Below are 26,707 nucleotides of genomic sequence, written 5' to 3' on the forward strand. Positions count from 1 at the left end.
TTTGAGTTTTTTTTTTCTTATATGAAACAGAAAAAATATACATATTTTGAAAAAAGCCTGGTGACACAGTGGCGCAGTAGGTAGTGCTGTCACCTCACAGCAAGAAGGTTGCTGGTTCAAGACATGACTGGGTCAGTTGGCGTTTCTGTGTGGAGTTTGCATGTTCTCCCTGCATTCGTGTGGGTTTTCTCCAGGTGCTCCGGTTTCCCCCACAGTCCAAAGACATGCGGTACAGGTGAATTGGGTAGTGTGTGTGTGGATGTTTACCAAAGATGGGTTGCGGCTGGAAGGGCATCTGCTTTGTAAAACCGTGCTGGATAAGTTGGCGGTTCATTCCGCTGTGGCGACCCCAGATTAATAAAGGGACTAAGCCAAAAAGAAAATGAATGAATGAAAAAAGCCTGAAATTAAATCTGTAACCAGGGCTTAATTTGTGCTGGAACACGCCAGATCCGGCGTCTGATCTGACAAGTCTGATCCGGCACCAGATTTTACCGATCTCTCTCCTTAATCGCACTCCTCTTCCTCTCCGCTGTTCATTTTCAATTTCTTCCGCGACTCCCCAATCCTCTTCACTTTTAGCCGCGACACCCCTCCGCCATCCAACCCACCCCCTAACCGCTCTCCACTTTTGTGTGCGACACCTCTCCATCCTTGGGAAACATGCCGGATGTTACTTTGATCCAGGACCTCTCAATTCACAAATTAAGCACTGTTTGTAACCATTGATTTCCATACTGTTTGTATTCCCTACTATGGAAGTCAGTGGTTACAGGTTTCCAGCGTTCTTCAAAATATCTTCCTTAATGTCTTTCAACAGAATAAAGAAACTCAAAGGTTTGGAAACACTTGAGGGTGAACTATCAAGTGTACATTATGCATTTTGTGGCAAACTATCATTTTAAATTTGTGTTCTGTTCACAAATAAAGGTTTCTGGAGATCTTTGGAGTGACATGAGGGTCAGTAATTAAAGGGATAGTTCACTCAATAATGAAAATGTTCTTGCTATTTAATCTGCCTCTAGAGGTTACAAACATTTATACATTGTATGTAAGAGTAAACTAAAGAATATATTTTAAAGAAACTGAAATTAGGTAACCATTGACTTGCATTGTAGGGAAAACAAATGCTTTGGAAATCAATGGTTACAGGTTTGCAGCATTCTTTATAATATATTCTTTAGTGTTCAATAGAAAAACCTCACACAGGTAAAGGGTGAGTAAATGATGACGGAATATTCGGTTTTGGGTAAACTATCCTTCTAATAACCGAATTTTAATCTTTAATAAATGTTAAAAAATTATCTTTTAATACAGTATTTCTCAACCAGATTCCTGGAAGACCACCAACACTGCATGTTAAGGATGTCTCCTTTATCGGTGACATCCCAGGTCTTTCAGTCTCTGCTGATGATCTGAATCAGGTGTGTTTGATTAAGGAGACATGAGAAATGTGCTGAGCTGGTGGTCCTCCAGGATGTTGGTTGAGAAACACTGCTTTAATTCCTGGATGACCTGAGGTTGAGTAAACTAAATTGTGCATGAACAATCACTTTAACACAGTGTTTTCTTCTCTTTGAGGCCATGGTGAACGCACACGTGGATGCGGTGATGATCCTGGGTGAGGCGTTCGCTTCAGAGGAGCCGTTTGACTTCGGAGCTCAGAGCACCACAGAGCGCATCCACAACCTCATCCCCGTCATGTTAAAACAGCGGCTCATCCCTCCGCCTGAAGAAACCTACTCCCTGCACCGCAAAATGGGCGGCTCCTTCCTCATCTGCTCACGTCTCAATGCCAAGATAAGCTGCAAAGACATGTTCGAAGCGGCCTACAGCAATTACTGGAGCGGCCGCAAGAAAGGACCAAGCCAGTGACTGACAGGGGCTTGTCTGTCTAAAAAGAGACTCTGATAAGCACAAAATCGTCTGGCCAATCACTCGAATGTAAAACGAACGGCACTTTTGTCTTGACCGACTCAACCGTACCATCATACGTGTTCGCTTTTTAGCTTTCGCTTTTTTTTCTTTTTCTCCTTTTGAGTGTGTTAATGGGGAAATAATATCTATAGTCGTGTCATTCAAAGATGGCTATTCTGACTGATGTTTTATTGTGCCTACGGAAATCCAGGTAAGTTGGTTATTCGTCAGGCATGGTTGATTGATTGGCTGTTGAACATTTCATGTCCAAGCCAACAGTTATTTTTGTTTCCGGGATCTCGGACTTTAGTTTGTGAGGATTGACTCATTGAAATCAGTGTATTAACTCTAAGGGAAATAAGCATTATTTTTCTCTTTCTGGTTTGTGAATTTTGCGCACAATCTTGGCCAAAGTATGATAAAGGGAAGCTCCTGAGAGATGAGATCGGAAAATGGTCGCATATGTTATCTACTGTAGATTGGTTACACAAGCTTGCTTGTTTTAGCCGGTAAAAAAACACAACAACTTTGTCATGATGCATTTTTTAAAAGCCCAGGATGTTAAATATGATGAGGAATCACTTCTCTGATGTGTGTGAGATGTCTATGAATTTAAATGTGCCTATGAGGAGGTGAGAACTAGAAAAAAGCATCATGGCTTGGTATCAGAGCGATGGTGTTAAAGGCTTTTTTCTAATCTTCCTGCTAATGGCGTTCTTACTAAAAAAAATTGTGATTAAAATTGTCTGAAAAAAATGATTAAATTTTTTTTAAATCGACACAACAGTCCTAAATGTTTATTAGTAAGCTTCGTTTTTAAATATATACGATGACAAATATACATTGACGCCCCTTTTTTAGGACATGTATTGGTTTAGGATCATCTGAAGTTTGGTCATTGCTTGATCATTTGCTGGGCAGTTCAGAATACCATTGTGTGAGTCATGGAAGAGGACGTTCACATATTCCATAATGTTTGCTTGAGAAGTTGACATATGCAAGTTTTGACAGATGTGGTTGGGGTTGAAGGTGTGGTACATCATCACCAGGACTGCTGGCTTATCAACTGTGAAGACAAGCAATTATAGTTTTATTATAACTTGTGAAATCTAGCCCTGCATTTCTGAGAAAAGGGGAATCTGAATTTTGAGAGTACAAATTAACTTACAATTCCCTTGTGAAAAAAAACAATAAATCTCTGAACTGAGAGGAACTTCAAATTCAGAGAAAATGAATCTTCTTGTTAAGTTGTGACATGAAATACTGTTTACACCCGCTACTCATTTGAATTGAAAAAATATTTGTTTATGACCATATTTGATATAAAATCATGGTGTACATGACAGTCAGTCTCTGGACTTGCTGCATCACAGACACCAATAGGGCTGTGCAATTAATCGAAAATCCGGTCTCGATTTTGGCTTCTAACGATTATGAAAAAACATTAATCAAGATGAAACGACTATTGCATCATACACCACCCCTTTCCAGTTGTACACATTTGTTGCTCTGCAAAGCTCAGTTCCATGTGAAAATGACTAAAAGCATGAACTGTAATGTAACGTTTACAGCACGGGATGCGCATCATTCATGTTTTTAAAAGCGCAAAAGAGCACATACTGCTGTGTGTGTGCACGCTTAGCCTCAGAGATGAGCAAAGCACACACATCTAACGTCATCTTAATGTGAGTGCTTTAATGGTCAAATTAATGCACATTCATGTCAGAGAGTGGTGTTTAGTGATTACTTATATTAACCCTCATTTGTGTAATAAACACAAGTTGTGAATCAAAAGACATGCGAAAGAAAAACCATATCTGAACTGCACTGCTCTTAAAGTGAAAGTGCGCAATACTCCTGCTGCCACCTGTTTTTATTATTAATCAAACAACAAAAGGACAAAATCACTCACTGCTCTTGACTGAAGGACTTTTGTAGCTGAAGTGTTTTTCTTACAGTGAAGATGCTTAAAGCACAATTTGTTTCATATTCTTATTCTATTGTATTTATTTCACTTTCATTATTTACAGGGAGGAAAATAACTGCATATATATAAACAGTTGAAGTCAAAATTATTAGCCCTTCTGAATTATTAGTGACCCTTTTCCCCCAATTTCTGTTTATTGGAAATTTATTTTCAACCCATTTTTAAACACAACAGATTTAATAACTCATTTCTAATAACTGATTTCTTTTATCATTGCTATGATGACAGTACATTATATTTAACTAGATATTTTTCAAGATACTAGTATTCAGCTTAAAGTAACATTCAAAGGCTTAATTAGTGTAATAAGGGAAGTCATTGTTTAACATTAGTTTTTTCTGCAGACAATCAAAAATATATATTGCTTAAGGGGACTAATAATATTGACCTATTAAAATAGATTTTAAAATACTTAAACCTGCTTTTATTCTAGCCGAAATAAAACAAATAAGCCTTTTTTCAGAAGAAAAAATATTATAGGAAATACTATGAAAAATTCATCTATTAAACATCATTTAGGAAATATATATAGAAAATAAATAAATCACAGGAGAGCGAATAAGTTTGACTTCAATTGATAATCGCTTTGAATAATGGTGATTACAGTTATGACCAAAATATTGTGATTTATGATTTTTCCCCAACATCCAGCAGCCCTAGACACCAATATTGTAAAAAAATAGTTTTTAAATCAACCATTTTCTGACTATCTGATATTAGGCATGGATACAGTATACAGTGCTCAGCATAATTGAGTACACTCTATTTTGAAAATGAATATTCTTCTCTATTTCTCAGTGAATATAGGCAATGTATTTTGGTGCATTTAAACAACTGATTTATTAAACAGATCTATTTATTAAAATAATATTTAGTCATCAAACATATTTATAAATTGAAAGAGAATACAATTAAAATTAAGCAAAAGGTTGCAAAAATTAACAAAATTTTTACTTTGTTTTTTTCCTCTTGATTTTTTTCCCTTTTTAAATTTTGTATTTAATATTTTTCTATAATATATAAATTTAAATGTACTAGTTTTATTTTTTGTAAGTTATTTTGTCAGATAAGCTCCAGATTTGACTTCAGCACTGACTAATCTAATGTATATGAACAAATATAATATTGTATAGCTTCCTATTAAAATATGAATTTAAAAGATAGATTTGTAAGGGGTGTACTTGTATATGCTGAGCACTGTATATATATTGCGATCATGATTTTTAAAAGTAATACATCGCTTTATAAACATTTATTATTACCATTTGTTGAGTCTTTCTATACAGTTTGATATAGCGCTTGGACCCGGAAACCACTTTGCATGACGTCACACCTAACAAGCGGATTGTGAGAAGTGTCACAATTACCTTATATTTAGTGATGGGTCAAAAAAATTTGATTTAATCAACATTCTCAGAAAAGGTGTAGGATATTGTGAAACTTATTTGATCTAAAGTGGCAGTTTTGAAAGAAAAGTCTTGAATTGTGATCTAAAAACCCATCCTAGTTAAGCTTTTAATTAGCACTTTAAGCTGAATACTAGTATCTTGAAAAATAATGATTAAAATATTATGTTCTATCATCATGGTGAGGAGAAAATAAAAACATTTAGGTATTAAAGCCACTGTTTAAAACTGTCAAAACAATCTCTTAGATCAGTGGTTCTCAAACTGTGGTACGTGTACCACTAGTGGTACGCGGAGGAATGAAATATGTTCTGTACATGCTACACACATTTCAAAATTTATCAAAAATTATGTATATAATATGCCATATAGCCTATTTTTCTGAGGTAATCTGCCACGTTTTTTTTTTTTTTTTTTTTTTTTACTTTGCAGAGTTGTAGCTGCTTTACTGGGCCTACTATGCTACTGTATTTTAATACTGCTCATTTTGGTGGTACTTGGAGAGACAATTTTTTTCTGAGGTGGTACCTGATGAAAAAACTTTGAAAAACCACTGTCTTAGATAAACTTCACATGAGAATATTTGAAAACTAATTCCAATTTCACATGAAGGGCTAATCATTTTGCCTTCAATTCTATATACTAATTGATCATAGAGTTTTAAATGCGAGTTGCAAGAACAAAAGTAAAATCTGAAAGAGATAAATTCATTTTTGGTGGAGGTGGTTAATCTGAACTGCCAGATGTGTGCTTCATTTCTAGAGACAGTATAAAGCAGTCAGCCATTGACTATTCTAAAAAAAGTTACCTGGAATTTTCTTCAGTGCCTCTTCAATGTCTGTTCCCACCCGTGATACCACAGGACAAAAGGCCAGAATCAACTGACAGTCCATTAATTCACTCGCTTGAACTCCACGGAGCCCTGCAAGGACTTGCGTGTCAGCTCCTAAAGTTCGACCACACAAAAGGAGATGCACTTTGACTGAAGGCTCTGCAATAAAAGAAATTGTGTTAATAAGGTATGTATGGAAAGCAAGGCCCAAACTTTTGATATTAACATCCAGATTTTCAAGATTCCCATATTTATTGGTAACAGAAAATGCATTATTGGGGTATACAGACTAATGTTTAAATACAAAGTCTTTTCTTAACCATTAACATTTTTTATTTTAGCTTTTGAGCTGCTGATCAATCATTATTAAAACACAATGATAAAGAGTGGTTTTGAGTGCTTGAATGAAAGATATTGTGCTTTTCACAATTTTTACTATCATGTACAGTACCATAAGTCTGCTTTTTGATTGAAGATCTTGAACTGGTGTGTGATGGGCTTGGAAGCTTCTTCCTGCTTGATGTTCTCTCAGTTTCCCAGTCCTCTTTTCTAGAAGGTGCTTCACTCAAACTGCTCAAGATGTCAATGTATGGTTTCAGAGATGCCTGTGCTGATTTGAGCTGCTGGTCCACCTCTCGAAAAGCTCGAAGTGACTCCTTCACAACTTCATGTACAGCAGGATCATCTGAAGAAAAGTTTGAGATGGGTCATTTTTAACACCTCTTTTACAAAGATTGTCACTCTACAGCGAAAAATGGCTGTTTTTAGGTCTTAACTGGTCAGACAGAAAGAATCTGTGCAGAATTTTGTAAAATAAATAAATACGCAGAATTATTTTGGGAGTATAGTAACTAAAAACTTAAAACACGAAATAAAAAAAATATAATTTTTTGACGTATTTAAGATTTACAATGCAAATCTAATTAGATCCACTTGTTTGGTAAACAAAGCAGGTCTTTCATATAAAAAAATCTACTAAAAGACAGTACTGTGTCTGTATTGTAAATAAATCATATAAACTGTTGCATATTAGTCAATAATATTGCAATAATATTAATATAAAAACTGAGTAAATATATTATTACACATTTACACCAGTAAATAACTAGACTCAGTGATGATGCAGATTCTGTGTAAGCCTATAAGTTACTTACTGCTGTTGTGAGCCATTAATTGCTTCAGTGCTGCATCAAATGTTTGTGGTCCAGAAGAATCCTTCAAATAATCAAAAATGACACATCAATGCTAAAAAAAATTCTAATCCGTATCTTATGCTTTTACTAGGGCTGCACAATATGTTGTTTTAGCATTGACATTGCAATTTTTGCATGAGGTGAAATTATAGTTAAGCGGACACCACAGTTTGGAGGGTGTGATTTGTGGAATTATGGCAGTTTAACTATAATAGAGTGAAAATTTAGCATTTGTATATGTTTTGTGACTTTGCATGCAAATTTAGGCATTTGTGCACAAGAAAAGATAACATTTGAAGCTTTAACAAAGATTAATTGTGTTTATTTATTTGGTAAATCTAAATAGTGTCATTTTAAATTTGATTATTACATTTCTGTACCCGAATACTGTTACACTCCCATAGGAAAAATTAAACAAAGCGCTGTTTATTTCATTTCTATTTTTACTTTTGTAGTTATCCATACTTTAGATTTAGTCATGTAGATACACTGCCCTACAAATCATTTCAGTAAGTGTAAAATGATGAATCCTTCCATATATTATAGCTATTTCCGTCATCTGGTGAAACTGTATTCACATCGCAATAAATATTTCAAAAATAGTCACAAACAGTCATTTATTTTCCAATATCATGCAGCTCTAGTTCTTTTAGTCTATGATTTATAGAAGACCAACTCATTCGGCATAACAGTAAATTATATGCTATAATTGTTGTCAGGCACATTTAGATATAATTTGATGGCATAATAAAAGTCTCTGTTTAATGACTACAATGCATCTCCAAAATACTAATGAATTGCCATTTTGGATCTTTACACTTTGTCATTATAAATTCTCTATACTTTGCTCATTTAAAAAGTAATTTATTTTTTTCGCATAAAATCGCTTTTTTATATTTTAGATATTTAAACACACACAGATCAAAGTAAAAAAATAAATTTTCCATGAATATATATTAGATTGAATGATGATGGGAGAATATTTCTCCAATATTTTGATCTGAAAGTTGATTCTGAGAAGTCTAAAAATGATGTATTTCCATATGCCACTATATATGGTTAGCACTGTTGCCTCATAGCAAGAAAGTCACATGGTTCGAGTCCCTGCTGGTTTAGTTGGCATTTTTGTGTGGAGTTTGCATGTTCTTCCCATGTTGGCGTAGGTTTCTTTCGGGTGCTCCGGTTTCCCCTACAGTCTAAAGACACGTGCTATGGGTGAATGAAATAAATAAATTGGCGGTAGTGTAAGTCTGTGAATGAGTGTATATGAATGTTTCTCAGTACTGGGTAGCTGGAAGGGCATCTGCTGTGTAAAACAAGTTGGTGGTTCAGTCTGCTGTGGCGGCCCCTGATGAATAAAGAGACTAAGCCAAAGGAAAATGAATGAATGCCACTAAAAACTCATTATCTAATAATTTGCAGTTGCCACATTTTCAGCCATAATAATTCTGACTTTCAGTTTTACCGGCGTGCATGGCTGAAGTCAAGACATACCTTCACTGATTCTGTGATTATTGCCATAATCGTCCTTCTGAGCTGAAAGTTCTTGATACCTGGAAAAAGCTCATTCAGATCTTCTCTGGTCAAAGTCAGGACTTGAGCGTCATCGATGCCAGCTTCTAGAAATAGATAGAAAACATACAGCACGTCACGCTGCGGGAGCACACGGGTACACACATTTTTAGATGTAGGCTAGTAAATATAATCATTTTCACCATCCAGGACAGAAGATCCCGAAATTAAATTGATTTCTTCTCGGACAGCTCTGGCATTCTTGAATTAGAAATAAAGATTTTAGTTAAATAATTAGACACCATTAATAAAAACTTCCTTTTTGGCACATAATCTTTGGAGAAACACACAAATTTTGGATAACTAGTTTACGTTGGCATACTAAATATTTGTTTATCGTAGCCTACCTTTTCTTTGTTTGACCCCCATGTTTTGGGGTTTATCCATGCAAATGCGGGGGGCAGCCACGTAGAAGATCCTGCGTTGTTCATTTCTGCTGTACTGAAAGCGAAAGTTAATGTTGTCAAAACGTAAGTACTTTAACTCTGTATACAGACTGACTCCAGTTCAGTCATTTATTATCAACAGCAGCACGAAGTAGCAAAACGAGTGTGTTAAAATCTGACCTGGGAGCTGTAGTCGCCAGTGATAGGCTATATTCGTTGTGTTTGTGAACAGGACGCGTTCTCATTGGCTGTTGCGAACACGAGGCGTGTTCTGTATGAAGTGATCTCTCCGAACGGACGGTAATGTTGAAGCTACTCTTGTTTTGTGAGCGGTAGGCTGGTGGATATGTTCTTCAGAATGAAAGTTGATCGTAAATATTGTCATAGGGATTGTTAGACGGTCAAATGCAACCGTGTAGGGATTGTTTGACGTAGTGCCGCCATGCGTGCTTTTTTGGCTGGAAATACATTGGTGGGCTGTGATGGTGGTCTTGAAGACTACAGTTATGCACTGCAATAAAGGTGCAGGCAGCTTCTGTGTGTAAATGCAGGGTTTTTATATGTTTTTTAAGATGCCAAATGCTACCGGTTTCTATTTGCTTTGTTTTGGGCTCATTTGATTAATGACATAATTAAATTCCTCATATGAGCTAACCTCTATGTGACTGCTAATTATGTGCTTTTTTAAATAATAAATGTTCACATCTATGAATGATTTATACTGATTTGTGTTGAATAGGATCATTGATCAGACCCAGAGAAATGTCTGGCAAATGTGAACCCAGCAAGAGGAAAATGGCTAGACCAAAACTAAACCCCGAAACAACAGGTAATCCTTCAGTAATACACTATTTATAATATTACACACTTTGTAAACACTATATGGCTTTTTCTAAAGTGTTTGTATTCCCATAATCATCATTATATGATCATGAAATCTGTTTTGATTAATATATATCATAGGGTTGTTGTATAATTATGATCTATTAATTTTGAAATGTAAACAAGACAATAAAGCACAGTTTTCCTCTCTTTTCCTCAGTTTATTTGACAATAAGTTCTTTTAAAACAATAATATCATCCTTATTAATAAACAGGCTATCTCCTTGAAAGTGACAGAATGTTTAATTCCTCCTGAGGACTTGAAACCTACAATTATTCTGTATATAAACAAAACATTGCAGAGAGAATGGGACAACTGCATAAATAATAAATTACATGAAATTAACCCGAAAATAAATGAAAGACGCTTACAAATTATAATTTTGAGACCAGACATGATCAAACTGTCTATACTAGATGTCGAATTGGACATTCTAGGTTGACTCATTTGTATTTGTTGAATAACGAAGCAACCCCTAAATGTAATTACTGCAAGGCTGCTCTTACCGTGAAACATATTTTGTTGAAATGTGGAAGTTTGAATACCATTAGACAAAACTTTAATAAGGGGAGTACTATGATGGACATTTTAATAAGGTACCACCAGGAAGAATCTTACTTTTTTTTTTGCAAAAATTGAACTTAAAAATCTTAACTATTTAACTTTGAATATATTTTAGTGTGAATTTTTTTTTTTTACCTATATAATTGTTTAAGTAACTTTTTATAGTAACACAAATTTGTTTTTATCATGTCATGAGATGTAAGTTGCTGATGTGGCAATAAATATATAATAAATAAATCATCCTAACTAATCATTCTAATATGCTGATGGTCTAGAAACATTGCTTATTATAGTCAATATTAAACATTTGCTGCTTATTAGATTTGTGGAAACTGATACTCAAATATATCAATTCATTTTTTTATTAAAATAAATACCATTCTTGAAAATGATACTTTAAATTTACGCTTTAATATGAAAGGAATAAAATACATTTTTTATTACAGAAAAATTGTTTCAAGCTGAAACAATATTATTATATATTACAATATTATATTTATATTGGTTTAAATCTATTATAAATTCCTTCAACAGAGTCAGTTTCCTCTTCAACAGATGTGGTAAAGGATTTAAGAAGAGAGGCTAAAGAAAGTGGAACGAGACCCTCCAAAGTAAGTTGATTTATGTATCCAAATATACGTTTACTGTATATATTTAGGTAATTAAAACAATTAATCATTAAGTCATTAGCACTTATTTGTTTTTTTTGGCATTTGTGTTATTGCATTTCAGAATATGGGAACAAGCTCTCAAAAAACAAAGAAAACATACCCCCGAAAAAGGTGAGTTTTGTGTGTTCATGCAATGTTTGTTCAGTCAGAGGGCAATTTTACAATAGCAGAGAGAGCTTAACATGCTGCAATTTAAGAAAATACATGCAAAGAATAATAAAAAAAAGACTGGCAAATTCATCATACAGCTTCAAAGTTTGACAGCACATGCACTGCAAATCATCACAATGCAAACACAAATAGAAAAATGCTCTGCAAATCCTCACAGCACATGCACATTTTAATCTGAAAACAAGATATGTTTACTTTGAATGATTTTAATAGGAAATTATATGTTGGCAACTAAATTTTCTTTTCTATTTGTGTTTGCATTGTGAGGATTTGCAACGTGTGTTGTCAAACTTTTTCACATTTAATGGACAAGTCAGTGCCGATTAGAAACAGGAAAGTGAGGGCATGGAAAAGCAAAGGACCTCGAGACAGGAATCAAACTCAGGTCACCGTGAGCACCTCAGTGTCATGTATCAATGCACTATCCACTAGGCTTTTGGCAATGACAATGTTTTTTCTAATTAGCTGGTGTTTTTTCTATTTGCATGTGTTTTCTTAAGTTGCAGTGGGTTAAGCTCTCTCGTCCACTTAAATTATTTCAAATTTTCAGATTTTCACATTAAGGAACATAACCTATGTTTATTTGAATTTGAGTTAATTCATTCATTCACTAATTTTCCTTCAGCTTTATCGCTTTATTTATCAGGGGTTGCCACAGTGGAATGAACTGCCAACTTATCCAGCATATGTTTTACGCAACGGATGCGCCTCCAGCTGCAACCCATCACTGGGAAATATCAATACACTCTCATTCACACGCATACACTATGGCCAATTTAGCTTATTCAATTCACCAATACCAAGTCTTTGAACTGTAGGGGAAACTGAAGCACCCGATGGACACCCAGGCGAACATGGGTAAAACATGCAAACTCGACACAGAAATGGCAACAGACCCAGCTGGGACTCAAACCAGCAACCTTCTTGCTGTGAGGCGAAAGTTGAGGCGACAGTGGTAACCACTGAATCGTAGTTAAGAAAAGATTCAGTTTTCATTTTGTATTATTGAGAAAAAAACATCTTAGTGACTCTGGCATATTATGGAAGTAGTCAAAAAAAACCTCAATGCACAACTTATTTTTTTTCCTGCAACTGCATTTAAAAAAATTATAATAATTGTGCGGAAAAACCACGACCCTCGCAACACTGACAGGAAAAGTCTGTCTTTCTCAGTCTTCCTGTTTTATAGAGTTTGGTGGAAAACTCAAGATTTTTTTGGGTCATAAACTTTTTTTTTTATCTAGATGTGATTTCAGTAAATAGATTCCTGTTCTGAGGTATTTAGGTCTAGTGGTTGAAAACTATAACACGCAATATAGAATATATTTATGAAATATAACAAATAATGGTGTATCTTTTTCAGGTGCTGCAGGATCAAATACTTTTGTAGTCTTATCAAAGAATATTAAATATCCACAGTCAGTATTAACATATTTTTCATCAGATGATAGATTACTAATAGTGTCGCACATCATGTGTCCTAAGGTATCATGATCTCCAGCCTGTGATTATGAGACCTACAGAGGATTCAGACCATGGGTTGTCCTGCAGTTCTGTTACCACTTCCAGCCTGGCCAATGGCTTGGAGAGCCAAAATATGCAAATATTCCACACAGAGGGAATAATAGGAAAAAGTGATGGATCCAGTTCAGACACATTTACTGAAAGAGGTAAGTACAGACTTAATGGATCTACATTTACAATTAGGCATTTGACAGATGCTTTTATCCAAAGCGACTTACAAATGAGGAGGCATTCAGTGATTCAGTAAGTAGAGGCAATACACACAAGAAGTGCTAACTATACAAAGGAACTGTTAGTGCTCAGAGAATTAGGTGCTAGAGTGAGTAGGGGTCTGTTGTTTTTAGAGAAAATAGTGTTTCTACAGGATGCAGCTTGACATTTTACATAATGTCCAAAAGTTGCACAAGTTTTTTTTTATGTCACAGATTTTAGAATGAAAAAGAAGCAGAAGATGGAGGAAACCGACTGTTCCTCCTTGAAAAAGTACATCGAGCAAGTAAAGCAAACAGGTATGCATGCAGTTCTTTGTGTTTCTCCATTAATCTACACATGATGAAATCTAAAAAGTGTATATGACTTATATTTCTCTTGAACAGTACCTGTTATAGTTCCTGTTGCTCAGTTCTCGCAGAAGACTCAAAGGACTGAGGAGCAGAAATCAGCTCAGCACAACAAGAAAGAGACCCATGTTTATCCACCAGGTAAAAACTGAGTTGTGCTGCTGTTTTAATGAAAAGAGTACATACTCATAATATAGAGTTCAAATTTTTTTCTTTACAGGAAGTCAGGAGGAGAAATGGCAGCTGCAGATTTTGGCAAAGGGTAGAGTAACCTGCCCAAAATGCAAAAGTGTTGGAAGAAAGACAGTGGATGGGTTAAAGAAACACCTGGAAACATGCAAACTGGTATGTGCTTACATTGCAGCAATGCTTATGAAAGATAGATAAGACTGATATAAAGCAAATCTTACTTTGTTTTATTTTGTTATTTTATTTAATGTCATTTTTAAAATGATTTTTTATTTACTTTATTTTATTTTTGTTTTACGTATGTTTTATTTAATTTTATTTAATGTTATTTCCATTTTATTAATTTAATTTATTTTTATCTAATTTTATTTAACATTATTTTTTATTTTATTTTATCTTTATTTAATGTTATTTTTTATTTATTTATTTATTTTTATTCTTTTTCTTTACTTTACTTTACTTTACTTTACTTTACTTTACTTTACTAGAACCCTTTTACATGTCCACATTGTGAGAAACAACTGAAAACTTCAACTGGAATGAAGTACCACCTCATGGCTGACCACAACAGCTTGGTTAGTATTTTCTTTTTTATTATTATTGATAAAAAAATTTGCAATAAAGATGGTGTTGAAACTAAATATTATTTTCTTGTTTGTTTTTTTTCAGCCCATTCCAGACACTGGCAATGAACTAGTTGACCAGGAAGTGAAGGAAAAACTACGCAAAGTATTAAAAAGAATGGGCAAATTAAAGTGCTCCAGAGAGGTGGGGTCATTTTTTTTTACTGTATTCTATGTATCAAAATATTTGTAAATTTTGTTGTTTATAATATTTTACAATTCAATAATGTAGTGCTATATGAAACGTTTGTCGATTTTCAGTATAATGGTAATAATACTAATTAACAGTAATAAGTAATTACTAATAATTATTTACACTACCTGAAGTCTTGTTGTGGATCCCAGTTGTAAGAGCAACAAATAATAACTTTTATGCAGTTTTGAACAGTTGATCATTTGGAAAATTGGCAGATTTTTCCGATGGATCATCTGCTGAACTGCATCCCAGTCATCACAAATACTGCAGAAGACCTATTAGAACCTGCATGGACCCAAGATTCTCACAGAAATCAGTCAAGTTTGGTGAAGGAAAAACCATGGTTTGCGGTTACATTCAGTATAGGGGTGTGTGAGAGACCTGCAGAGTGGATGGCAACATCACCAGCCTGAGCTATCAAGACATTTGTGCTGCCCATCACATTACAAACCACAGGAGAGGGCAAAATCTTAAGCAGGATAGCGCTCCTTCTTATACTTCAGCCTCCCCATCAAAGTTCCTGAAAGCAAAAAAGGTCAAGATGCTCCAGGATTGGCCAGCCCAGTCACCAAGTCTGGGGTAAGATGAAGGAGGACACATTTAAGATAAATCCAAAGAATCTTGATGAACTCTGGGAGTCCTGCAAGAACGCTTTCTTTGCCATTCCAGATGATTATTAATAAGTTATTTGAATCATTGCAGAGATGTATGGATGCAGTCGTCCAAGCTCATGGGAGTCATACACAATATTAATTCTTTTTCCACTGCACCATGACTTTATATTCTATACTGTACATTCTTTCCGTTAAGTGACAAGACTTTTGTCTAAGCAAAGTCAGACCTTACTGTCCTAATTAAATCATTAAAAATCAAGACATAATTATATTTTATTTTGTTAAAATAAGCATAATCTAGAGGCCTTTGCCTTTCATATAAGCCACTTCTGATACCAAATGATCAACTAGACCTCAAGTTATTATTAGTGGGTCCTAAGACTTGGATAGGCGACAAGACTTTTGTCAGGTAGTGTATATTAACATAAAATATAATACTTTTTAGTAATAAACAAGAAAATTTAAATAAGGTATGCCACTATTTCACATGTAAGATATTTTTATTAAAGCTAAATTGTTTACAACATTGTTAAGAAATGCTGAAATCAGTTACAGTTTAAAATATATTAAAAAGAAACTATTTGAAATTGGTAATTTAAATAGTTTAATCAATAAATTAGTTTAAATAGTCCTTTAAATCAAAATTTTGTACTGACCACATGGAACTATGCATGTTTTTATGCATGTTACCTCAAAGGAATGGTTTGTTCTAGGGCTGCACTGGAAGTTTCACTAGTATAATGGGTTATGTATACCATATGAAGAAATGTGGCAAAGAGTCGTCCGAGCTGGAGAAACTTTTATTGAATTGTAAACACTGTGGAAAAGCATATCGTTCCAGAGCGGGCCTGGAGTATCATCTCAAAAATGAACACAGTCCAGTGAGTCCTAATAGCTTTATTCAGTTCTCCTGTATCTCATATTCTCTCACATTCTGTTTTCCACAAATAAATTCTCATGTTTACCTGCTGTTGCAGGTAGCTGAGGAAAGTGAGGAGGTAAAACCCCAGAAAGAGCCGGTGCCAGAACGGACACAGAGCGGACGGGCCAAACGTTTGTCGGCGCAGGTCGCCGGGTTTTACCTGAGAGAAATCGCCAGCGAGGAGCTGCTAAAGGAATGGCCCAAAAGAAAAGTCCAACGAGACCTGGTGCCAGATGACAGGAAGGTGCTGCAAAATATACACATCTGACTGTGGCAATAAATGTTGCTTTTGCAGGGCTGTGAAGATGTCAAAACCTGTGTGAAGCTAGTTTTGGTTACGCTGCATGCATCATTCCTTCCATCATTCATTCATTTTCTTTTCGGCTTAGTTCCTTTATTAATCAGGGGTTATCGCAATGGAATGAACTGCCAACTCATGCAACATATGTTTTACACAGCAGATGCCCTTTCAGCTGCAACCCATCACTGGGAAACATCAATAAACTCTTGCATTCACACAAATGCACTACAGACAATTTAGCTTCTTCAATTCACCTATAGCACATGCCTTTGGACTGTGGGGGGAAACCGGAGCACCCGGAGAAAAAAAACCCACGCAAACACGGGTAGAACATACCTGTACCTGCACTGTGGAAGCAGTCTACAGTCATTCCTGTGTCAAAAAAAAAAAGAAGCCACAGAAGTTAGAGGACTTTAGACCTGTGGCACTTACATCTTTAGTTAAAAAGTTTTGAAAAGATAGTTAAGAGGGAAATAACGCAAAAGACTCACAGTGTTCTAGATCCCTTTCAGTTTGCATATAGGTCTAAGAGAGGGGTGGAGGATGCAGTAGGGACTCTGCTGCACTTAGTTCTTAAGCATCTTGATAAGCCTAAAACATTGGCCAAGTTACTTTTTATTGACTTTTACCATTCAGCCACATATTTTGGTTGAGAAACTTATTAATGAATTTGAGTTGGATCGAATGCTTGTAGCTTGGATTTTAGACTTTATTGTCCAGAGAACGCAGAGGGTTAAAGTAAATAATTGTTTCTCTAAATGGTTGGTGTGATCTACGGGGTCACCTCAAGGTTGTGTCCTTTCTCCTGTATTATTTATTTTGTACACAACTAGTTGTAGGAGTATTTTTAGTAATTGGTAGATTTTAAAATATGTTGACAATTCTGTAATTTTTAGTTTGTTAAGTGAGGAAGACTCCACGCACGGTCCTGTAATTGAATATTATTTCAGCTGGTTTCAGGAGGCTTTCTTACAAGTGAATGTTCTTAGGACTAAAGAGATGACTATTGGTTTTATTCATAAGAGAAGACTGCTTAAGGGTAAGCAAACAAGTATTAATGGAGTGGGTATTGAGAGTGTTGATCTGTATACATGTAGGTATTTGGGAACTGTTTTAGATAATAAATTGTCCTTTTCTGTTAATACTAATATGTTGTGTAAGAAGAGGCAACAAAGACTATATTGCTTACAGAAATTAAGATCTTTTAATATATACAGTATAGATCACTCATGTGCATGTTTTACAGTTCACACATTCAGTCACTGTTATCCTTTTCTTTGCTTTGTTGGTTCAATTCAAGTGTGAAAAATAAGTTCAAGTTGTTTGGAGAAAATTGTGAACCTAGGAGGAAAAATAACAGGGAGAAAACAGATGACCATGGCTCAGTTATACCATAAACAAGTTTTGAGTAAAGCTCAGAGTAATCTGTCAGATGATTCCCATTCTATACACAACAAGTTTTTATCTTCTCCCTTCTAGAGTATTCGATATAGAACTATTAGTAAAAACAAATCGGTTTAAACTTTCATTCATCCCCTCAGCTGTAAAGTTTTTAAATTTAGGGTAGAATTTGAATTGTATAATGTGCTTTTGTGTATTATGTGTGACATGCTTGTATGCTGCAACCAAATTGTCTTCGGGAAATGAATAAAGGCTGACTGACATGCAAACTCCACACATCAGTGGTTGATAAAAAGATTGCTAAAAAAACATACTTGAGTGTAAAAAAATGCAAGCATAGTTAAATTACACTGTTAATAAAAATAAATAAAAAGTTTACTCAACTTAAAATTGTAAGAAAACTCCTGCAAAGCTTTTTGAGTAGGCTCAACTTAAATCGAATAAACTACAGTACTTGTTTTAAAAGTCAGCTCAAAAAGAGGGGTGTAAGTTACTAGCCCTTTTGAGCTCACACACCTCTTCCTAGCTCTTTACCTTCGTTATTTGATTATTACTACCATATTTTATGGAATAGAAAAGCAGATAGAGGGGCGAAGCAGTGGCGCAGAAGGTAGTGCTGTCGCCTCACAGCAAGAAGGTCAGTGGGTCGCTGGTTCGAGCCTTGGCTCAGTTGGTGTTTCTGTGTGGAGTTTGCATGTTCTCCCTGCGTTCGCGTGGGTTTTCTCTGGGTGCTCCAGTTTCCCCCACAGTCCAAAGACATGCAGTACAGGTGAATTTGGTAGGCTAAATTGTCCGTAGTGTATGAGTGTGTGTATAAATGTGTGTATGAATATTTCCCAGAGATGGGTTGCGGCTGGAAGGGCATCCACTGTGTAAAAACTTGCTGGATAAGTTGGTGGTTCATTCCGCTGTGGTGACCCCGGATTAATAAAGGGACTAAGACGACAAGAAAATGAATGAATGAATGAATGAGAAAAGCAGATACTTTTTTTTTTCATCTTATTTGTGCTGTTACTTATATTCTTATGTAGTTAAAATTAAATATTTGGTAGACAATGAAAGCGACAAACAAGTTAATGCCATTATCATTTTTGTTTGTTTATATACTTTATATATATATATATATATATATATATATATATAAATATATATATATATATATATATATATATATATATATATATATATATATATATAGTATATATAGTATATGCTATTATATATTGTACTTTATATATATATATATATATATATATATATATATATATATATATATATATATATAATTTTTTTTTTCTTTATGCTTTTTCTAAAAAGTTTGAGTAAATATTGTTAATGGTTAATTTCACTTCATAAAATTCACTTTCATAGATATAATTAAATGTTGCGTAATAAGTAAATAAGGACTGCAAATGAAATAATTTAGTTTTTATTCATTTTTATAGACATTTCAGTTATTTTTGTGTTATTGTAGCTGAAGTATTCTCGTCCAGGGTTGCCTTCCTTTAGCCAGGAGACTCTGCGGAAGTGGAAGAATGAAGTCAAACTGCATAAGAAAGTGCAGTGTCCAAACAAGGTGAGAACATCATGCACAAACTCTCATTGATCTCAGCCAGAATGTAACATTGCGCACAATCATTTCACAAATAAATGGTGTTTATTTCTTTCTAAACCACATGTGAAATTATGACGTATGCTATCATCACAAAAGGGTTGTGGATGCTTCTATACCAGTGTATCAGGCCTGAAGGCTCATCTTGGACTGTGTACCTTGGTAAGGAACTACTTAAAAAATGTAAAAAAATAATTTGTACAGTTTTTCAGAATGGATTATAAATATAATAAATATTATATTATAAAGAATAAAATAATATTCTTTATAATATAATATTTATTATATTAAATAATTTAAAAAGTAACCCATTAGCTGGCAAATCTAAATATACAACAATATTATTGATTAAGAAACACTTGTATTGTTATCAGTGTTATAAACTTTTTCTAGAATTTGCATTATGAACAGATAATAGAATATATTTTATATTATATTACACATTTGTTTATTTTACCTATTTTGAAATTTTTTCAGCATTATATTATTTTTATTAGCAAAATATCACTTTTTTCATATATCCATGCTTCGGTTTCAAAAACCTAACTCACTCCAAGCAAAAACATATCCTTGTGTACCATTTGACTGAAGGAAAATTCTGTATTGGTTATTGGCTCAATCAGTAAGTTTCTAAACTGCTTTGATATTGATTTTCCTATTTTTAATTGTTCAGAAATTAGTTTGCTCTGGAACAGTATACCTTTATGACGAAGCTTTGTTATTTGCAGGGTGAATTTGAGACTGGGAAGTATAAATGTTTGATATGTAAGAAAGAATTCAACTCTGAAAGTGGAGTCAAGTACCACATCAATTCCATTCATGCTCAGGTAATACAATCTTTTATATTAAACTTTAAAGCTGTTTAATTCTTCTGATTAGATGAAGAACATGCTATTTTTCTCAAAAACACAAAGATAAATTTATTACAGCCAGGATTTGTCCATATGATAGTTCCATATTACTACAGCAAATGATATTTAGCTAGGGTACTTACAACCTAAAACAGCAAAAGAACTGAAAACATACCAAGACATTTAAAATCAAAAAAATATATGCACAACAGAATAAAAATGACAAACTATCTCATGCTATCCTAATCTGATTCTATCTAATCCTATGTTGTTACCATTTCTGTAGTATGTTTAGCATTTTGCTAACATATTTTTAGCATGGTTAACATTGCTATCATTAATTAAAATGGTGCTAATTTGAGCATGCTTAGCATATTGTTAGCATGAATTAACATCTTTGTGCAGTGTTTCTAGAATGTTTTATAAGCTTCTAGCCTACTTTAATTATTGTATTATTTTCCAGGATGAATTAGCATGTTTCTAGCATATACCTACAATGTGATTTAACATGTTAACATTTAACACATTGCTGGCATGTTCTAGCATTACCATCATTTAGCACATTCATTGTTAACATGAATTAGCATGTTGCTAGCATGATTTAAAACGTTGCTTACCTGTTTAACATGTTGCTAGCATGATTTAACGTTACTAATATAGTTTGTCCGTTCGCATGATTTAACTCATTGCTAACTTAGACCTTTTTTATTTTTATTTATTTTAGGCATCTTTACCTTTGTTAAGATAGGACAGGGATAGTATTTGGGAAAGGTCTGTACAATGGCGCTATATGCTGGCACATTGACCACGGGGCTGTCAGCAATGACCCAACATGGACTTTTAATCATTTTCATAACCTGTTTACTGAAACCAAGAGTCACTAGAAAAGATATTAGATCCCGGGTCAGAATGGCCTCAAGGTCTGATGTGAGATTGGCAGTAATAGTTTGAGAACTCTATGTGGAGATATTTCAATGTAGTTTTAAAATAATAATAATAATTAGAATTATAATAATTGGGGCAACGCGGTGGCGCAGTGGGTAGTGCTGTTGCCTAACAGCTAGAAGGTTGCTGATTCGAGCCTCGGCTCGGTCAGTTGTAATTTTTGTGTGGAGTTTGCATGTTCTCCCCGTGTTCGTGTGGGTTTTCAACCGGGTGCTCCGGTTGGAAGCTGGAAGGGCATCCGCTGCATAAAACATATGCTGGATAAGTTGACGGTTCATTCCGCAGTGGCGACCCCAGATTAAAAAAGGGACTTTGCTAAAAAGAAAATGAATGAATGAATGAATGAATAATAATAACAAAAGTAAACATGAAATCTTAATTATATTATATTATTATTCTTAGTGTTGGGCAAAGATTAATCGCACCCGAAATGAAATTGTTTTGACATAATTAGATGTATTATATATATTTATTATGTATATGTAAGTGTATTAGAAACATAGAATACAAAACTAAGCAAAACAATTTTGTTACTTAGATATTTATATATAATTTGTATCATATTATATATAATATCTAAATACAAATAAACATTTTCCTAAATCTACATGCGTGTATATAAAGTGTTTATATATATTTTACACACTTAAATTATGTCAAAACAAACTTTTATTTATTTTATTTCGATGTGATTATGTTAATTATGTTATATCTATTTTTTATTTTAAAAAATGTATTAATACCTAATTTTATGCTCATTTGTATAATCAGAATGTACATTTTTTAATGATTTCCATGATTATTTTACACAGGACTGGTTTGTTGTTCGGTCCAAGTCTAAGACCTTAAAGTTTGAAAAACTGGACAAGACTCAAGCAAAGGAAGATTCAGACCTTCCCTCGCCGGACTCAGAAACTCTCAGTTTCCCCCAGGGCTCCAGCAGCACTTGGCAGGACAGACAGACGTCAGCGGTGCCCATCTCAAGTGGCACAGCAACTCAAGAACTGAAAATGAAGAGGAAAGAGAGACGAAACCAACAGAAACGGAAAGCAAGCGGACAGGAGAAAGACTGCTATGAATTCAGTGGCAATGAGAGTCAGAGCAGCAGCGGCAGCAGCAGCTCCAGCTCCAGCAGTGAGTCTGAACCCGAGACCCACAAACAGGATGAATGGACCCTCAGCAGACCCCTCCCCAGCCAGAGACCCGAAAGTGACCCGTAAAACATTCCTGTTCCGTCATATGTGGAGTTCTCCAAAGATTAAAGAGGTACATTACTGTTCAGAAGTTTTGAGTAAAAGGGATAGTTAACCCAAAAATTACGATTTACTCAGTATTTACTCACCCTCAAGTGCTTCCCTACAACCATTGACTTCCATAGTTAAAAAAACAATACTATGGAAGTCAATGGTCACAGTTTTCAGCATTTTTCTAAATAGCTGCTTTTGTAAGAATCTCATAAAGGTGAATTAATGATGACAGGATTTTCATTTTTGTGTGAACCATCCCTTTAAGAGAAAAAAGACGTCTCTTTTGCTCACCAAAGTTTGAATACATTTATTAATAATCAAAGCATAAATAGTAATATTGTTTTACAATTTTGTAAGACATTTAATTTATTCTTTTAATGGTAAATCTTTTTTTTTTTCACAGTATTTTCTGTGTCATATGATCATTTAATACACTCAAAAAATGATTGCTGTTTGTTCAAACTACGTATTTAAAATGAGCTTTGGAGGGGACAACTTAATTCCTTCCCATTTTTACAGTGTATACTGATTTGAGGCTCAAGAAACATTCATTTATATTATCAATGTTGAAAACAGTTTGGATAATTTTTTCTTTATGTTAAAGGTGCCGTATGTAAGTTTGACATCCAGTGGTTGAACTAGGTATTGCACTCCAGGATTAAAGGTGCCGTATGTAAGTTTGACATCCAGTGGTTGAACTAGGTATTGCACTCCAGGATCAAAACAAACGCAAGTGAACTGAAAACTGACTATGATTACCTCAGGTACACCTCGTGTGCTTTATTCAGTGTTCAGTACAAACAATGTGGGTTTGAATGGCATTTTACATGACATTTATTTCCATATGCTGAAAGTTGATAGTTTACCTCAGATCTTGAAAATAATAGAAACTGTTTGAAATTGAACTTTAGAACTAAACAAATATCAGTGATTCAGCATGTACATTTAATACTCTTTAAGAGGTTTAATATGTATTAATTCTATTATAAACTTTACCATTTCATGAGTGAGTGCATATTCTGTGCTTCTGAATGGCTGTACTGTATTTAAATTTTTGTCATATTTCGTCTGGTGCAAACAGCCAAATTGCTTATTACTGCAAATCTCGTCACGTAGCTTGTTGTTAGGACACGGGGTTACAATGTAACCTGCTCACCTAATGTTTACATTCGTAATATTTATATAATTTGCTAATTAATAACCTCATGTTGAACTGAATCTGTCTCATTTTGGATTCTGCTACTGTCCACCGGAGGTCGCATTTCTGTAACGAAGGCATGCTTTAAGGCAGGCATGTCCAAACTCGGTCCTGGAGGGCCGGTGTCCTGCAAAGTTTAGTTCCAACCCCAATCAAACACACCTGGGCTAGCTAATTAAGCTCCTACTAGGCTTTCTAAAAACATCCTTGCAGGTGTGTTGAGGCAAGTTGGAGCTAAAATCAGCAGGACACCGGCCATTCAGGACCGACTTTGGACACCCCTGCTTTAAGGGAATGACTGAATGAAATACACTGTTTCCAACAAGGCAACCTAGGGTGCTAAAACTATTTGGCTAAAGGGGCATTGGACTGGTTAAAATGATCAAAACAAAGACAAATCACATTTTCAAAGCAGAATATCTGACTTCAGCATTGTTTTTAACAATTATGTTCACTTGACATGTTTCTTAAATATCTGCAAACATATTATGGTATTTTTATGCTTTAGAAGTGTCAAAAACTTACATACAGCACCTTTAAATATATAATGTATAATATAACAGAATTTGCATTTGTTACATAACTTTTTGTTATAATAAGAATGGAATTAGGTGGGCAGTAGGTAGTGCTGTCACCTCACAGCAAGAAAGGCGCTGGTTCGAGCTTCTGCTGGGTCAGTTGGCACTTCTGTGTGGAGTTTGCATGTTCTCCCTGTGTTGGCGTGGGTTTCCTCCAGGTTCACAGGTTTCCCCCACAGTCCAAACACATGTGTTATAGGTGAATTGGGTAGGCTAAATTGTCCGTAGTGTAAGTGTGTGAATGAGAGTGTATGCGTGTTCCCCAGTGATGGGTTGCAGCCGGAAGGGTATCCGCTGCATAAAACATACGTTGGATAAGTTGGTGGTTCATTCTGCTGTCGCGACACCAGATTAACAAAGGGACTAAGGCCAAAAAAAACCTGAATGGATGAAAGAAGAATGGAATTACTGTCATTTTTAGTCAGTTTAACCCATTCTTACCAAATGAAAACATTAAAGACTTACAAAAATATCTGTGTATGTTTTATTTTTTATTTAAATTGTCGACAGAAAGAGCTGTGTATATTAAAATGCATATTAAGATTTAAGATGACATTTTAAAATGTAATATTACAATTTGATTGTTTAATTTTATTAATAAAATATTGTATATTTTAAAATGTCATGTATATGTCAAGTGTTCACACTTAGCTGATGTTATAAAGTTTGTTTGGCAGCTGTCCCAGGAGAGAGACCTGAGCTCATAAGATCCTTGAGCCCGGGGCTCCCTCCCGTTTGCAGGGCAAGAGGGAGGAGTATGAGCTCAGGTATCTTGATGAACTTCCCCGACTTATTCCTGGATAATGACAGAAATAGGAAGGCTAAGGAGAGATGTACGCTTGCTGAGTGCTTGGCTATGGTATCAATTTGGTGTGTTCAATTTTCTTAGGTTGCGTGTTTTTAGACAATGGGAGAAACCGGAGAACCTGGGGAAACTTACGTGAGAAATGTCATCTGGTTTAATAGGGACTTTAACCAGAGACATTCTTGCTGTCAGGCAACAGTGCTAACCAATGGGCCGCCGTGTTGCCCATCTGGAAAGAAGGGGGAGTAGCGGTGGGTAGGGGGGGATTCCTCAAGACGAAGATACTGAGATAAGAAATCTCTGGTTATTTATAGTGAGTTAGTAATAATCTGATTGGTGAATTATTCGTGAGCGGATGCAGGACCAGCTGTGATCAATCATAAGCATGTGATCCTCTCGAAATTAGTTTCTAAATAAACTTCACTAAGTGTACATGACATTTAATTTTTTCTGTAAGCTCTTTTTCATCCTCTACACTTACAAGTTCATAGTTAACCACCAACCAAATTAATTGAAACAGTTTCATGCAACAGAGTATTTAGTTATTAAATGTGATCTTAACACAACAAATGATACTTCATAAATAGTTGGATTTGTAACAGTGATTTATGGTTTAAATACTGTTGAGTACCACTGAGAAATACTATTGAGATACATCTTTTTTGTTATACACAAACTGTCTTTATAGTTTTAGGAAGTTTACATTGTTGTTGATGAAAACAAGTACAGAACTTTTGAACACACACACACACACACACACACACACACACACACACACACACACACACACTACACAGTAAAATAGCTTACAAATGTTATGCAGATTTGATTAAAGTAAAACCATTGTCTAAATGTAATAAACATTTCAATAAATGGTCAATAGTCATTGCTTGTGTCCATTATTTGTGTGTTCAGCAATGTCTCTTTGTCTCAGTTGAAGATGAAGATTGTAGTGCTGATTTTTTATTTATCTTTTGTAACTGCTTGTGAAACCCTTAAATCAATTTATTAATAAATATATTAAACCTACTATTACATTTTTAATCAGTTCATTTAACTTATTTAGGATTTATTTTTTTTTTAAATATGTTTACAAGCAATGTGCAAATGCATGTCTTTACGTTTTACTTTTATCATCTTAAAATCTGATTAAAGTTTTAATTTCTCTGATATTGTACATTATGTGTTGTTGTTGTTGCTGGGTAAATCCCATTCCTTCTAGTCAAGTACTTTGTTGGAAGTGGAAAAAAATGCGTATATTTACAAATTGTAAATGGGAGTTTGTGAAAATGTTTCAGAAATTTAAAGATTTCATAAAAACCAATCTAATCTAAAATCCTATGTCAGTCTGTATCTAAATTAGTATTATTCGTTTTTTTTTTTGTATAAGTTAATTTATTTATAAAGCACATTTAAAAACAACCACAAGACTGACCAAAGTGCAGCACATAAGACAGAGTAATAATTAGTAAAAACAAAAATTGAGAAAATTTTAAAAACAGAAATAAAATCAGGAGAAATGAAAGATATATTTTTTATAAAATAAAGCAATTGATGAA

General features: G+C 34.5%; 3 protein-coding genes across 12 annotated transcripts in view; 2 read left to right on the forward strand and 1 right to left on the reverse strand.

The window, feature by feature from the left end:
- Nucleotides 1–3,133, forward strand: part of coq8aa (coenzyme Q8A, genome duplicate a) — a 59,711-nt gene extending 56,578 nt beyond the window's left edge. The window contains 1 exon segment of one of the 2 annotated variants that reach the window (NM_001002728.2): nucleotides 1,582–3,133. In NM_001002728.2, the coding sequence (NP_001002728.2) occupies nucleotides 1,582–1,875 (294 nt within the window). In that variant the 3' untranslated portion in view covers nucleotides 1,876–3,133. 2 annotated transcript variants of the gene reach the window in all.
- Nucleotides 2,284–9,475, reverse strand: si:ch211-245h14.1. Of its 2 annotated transcripts, XM_087297449.1 has the most exons (8): nucleotides 9,255–9,475; nucleotides 9,051–9,108; nucleotides 8,830–8,954; nucleotides 7,297–7,357; nucleotides 6,594–6,827; nucleotides 6,119–6,301; nucleotides 5,167–5,237; nucleotides 2,284–2,983 (listed from the first exon to the last, which is right to left on the reverse strand). In XM_087297449.1, the coding sequence occupies exons 1-8, from the start codon at nucleotides 9,336–9,338 to the stop codon at nucleotides 2,960–2,962; spliced, it is 840 nt and encodes a 279-aa protein (XP_087153575.1). In that variant the 5' UTR covers nucleotides 9,339–9,475; the 3' UTR covers nucleotides 2,284–2,959.
- An 81-nt stretch (nucleotides 9,476–9,556) lies between these two features.
- On the forward strand, nucleotides 9,557–26,034 carry znf512 (zinc finger protein 512). Of its 8 annotated transcripts, none has more exons than XR_015518712.1 (17): nucleotides 9,557–9,815; nucleotides 10,033–10,122; nucleotides 11,275–11,351; nucleotides 11,473–11,522; nucleotides 13,068–13,252; nucleotides 13,532–13,615; nucleotides 13,703–13,807; nucleotides 13,887–14,011; nucleotides 14,344–14,430; nucleotides 14,525–14,623; nucleotides 16,002–16,169; nucleotides 16,266–16,454; nucleotides 19,387–19,488; nucleotides 19,624–19,686; nucleotides 20,253–20,351; nucleotides 22,133–23,171; nucleotides 23,232–26,034. XR_015518712.1 is itself a non-coding variant. In XM_087298526.1 (16 exons), exons 1-16 carry the CDS (start codon nucleotides 9,776–9,778, stop codon nucleotides 22,538–22,540), a joined length of 1,971 nt encoding a protein of 656 aa, XP_087154652.1. In that variant the 5' UTR covers nucleotides 9,557–9,775; the 3' UTR covers nucleotides 22,541–26,034. The 8 variants fall into 8 exon arrangements, 3 of the variants coding, with proteins under 3 accessions (XP_087154652.1, XP_087154654.1, XP_087154653.1); XR_015518715.1 differs by having other exon boundaries at nucleotides 9,557–9,625; XR_015518714.1 differs by having other exon boundaries at nucleotides 9,557–9,593; nucleotides 22,133–23,209; nucleotides 23,270–26,034.
- Nucleotides 26,035–26,707: the final 673 nt, after the last annotated feature.

This window comes from Danio rerio, chromosome 20, assembly GCF_052040795.2.
Source record: "Danio rerio strain M-AB ecotype USA chromosome 20, GRCz13ab, whole genome shotgun sequence".
Classification (NCBI taxonomy): Eukaryota; Metazoa; Chordata; class Actinopteri; order Cypriniformes; family Danionidae; genus Danio; species Danio rerio.

Excerpts from the sequence above, each read along its gene's own strand:
- si:ch211-245h14.1 (XM_087297449.1), bottom strand. The coding sequence starts at position 9,338 with ATGAACAACGCAGGATCTTCTACGTGGCTGCCCCCCGCATTTGCATGG. Across the intron at positions 5,238-6,118 it reads GGCACTGAAGAAAATTCCAG|GTGTGACGTCATGCAAAGTG; the intron begins GTAACTTTTTTT and ends TCCGCTTGTTAG. Across the intron at positions 2,984-5,166 it reads ATAGAAAGACTCAACAAATG|TTGATAAGCCAGCAGTCCTG; the intron begins GTAATAATAAAT and ends TTGTCTTCACAG.
- znf512 (XM_087298526.1), top strand. The coding sequence starts at position 9,776 with ATGGTGGTCTTGAAGACTACAGTTATGCACTGCAATAAAG. Across the intron at positions 14,624-16,001 it reads AATTAAAGTGCTCCAGAGAG|GGCTGCACTGGAAGTTTCAC; the intron begins GTGGGGTCATTT and ends GGTTTGTTCTAG. Across the intron at positions 20,352-22,132 it reads TCAATTCCATTCATGCTCAG|GACTGGTTTGTTGTTCGGTC; the intron begins GTAATACAATCT and ends TATTTTACACAG.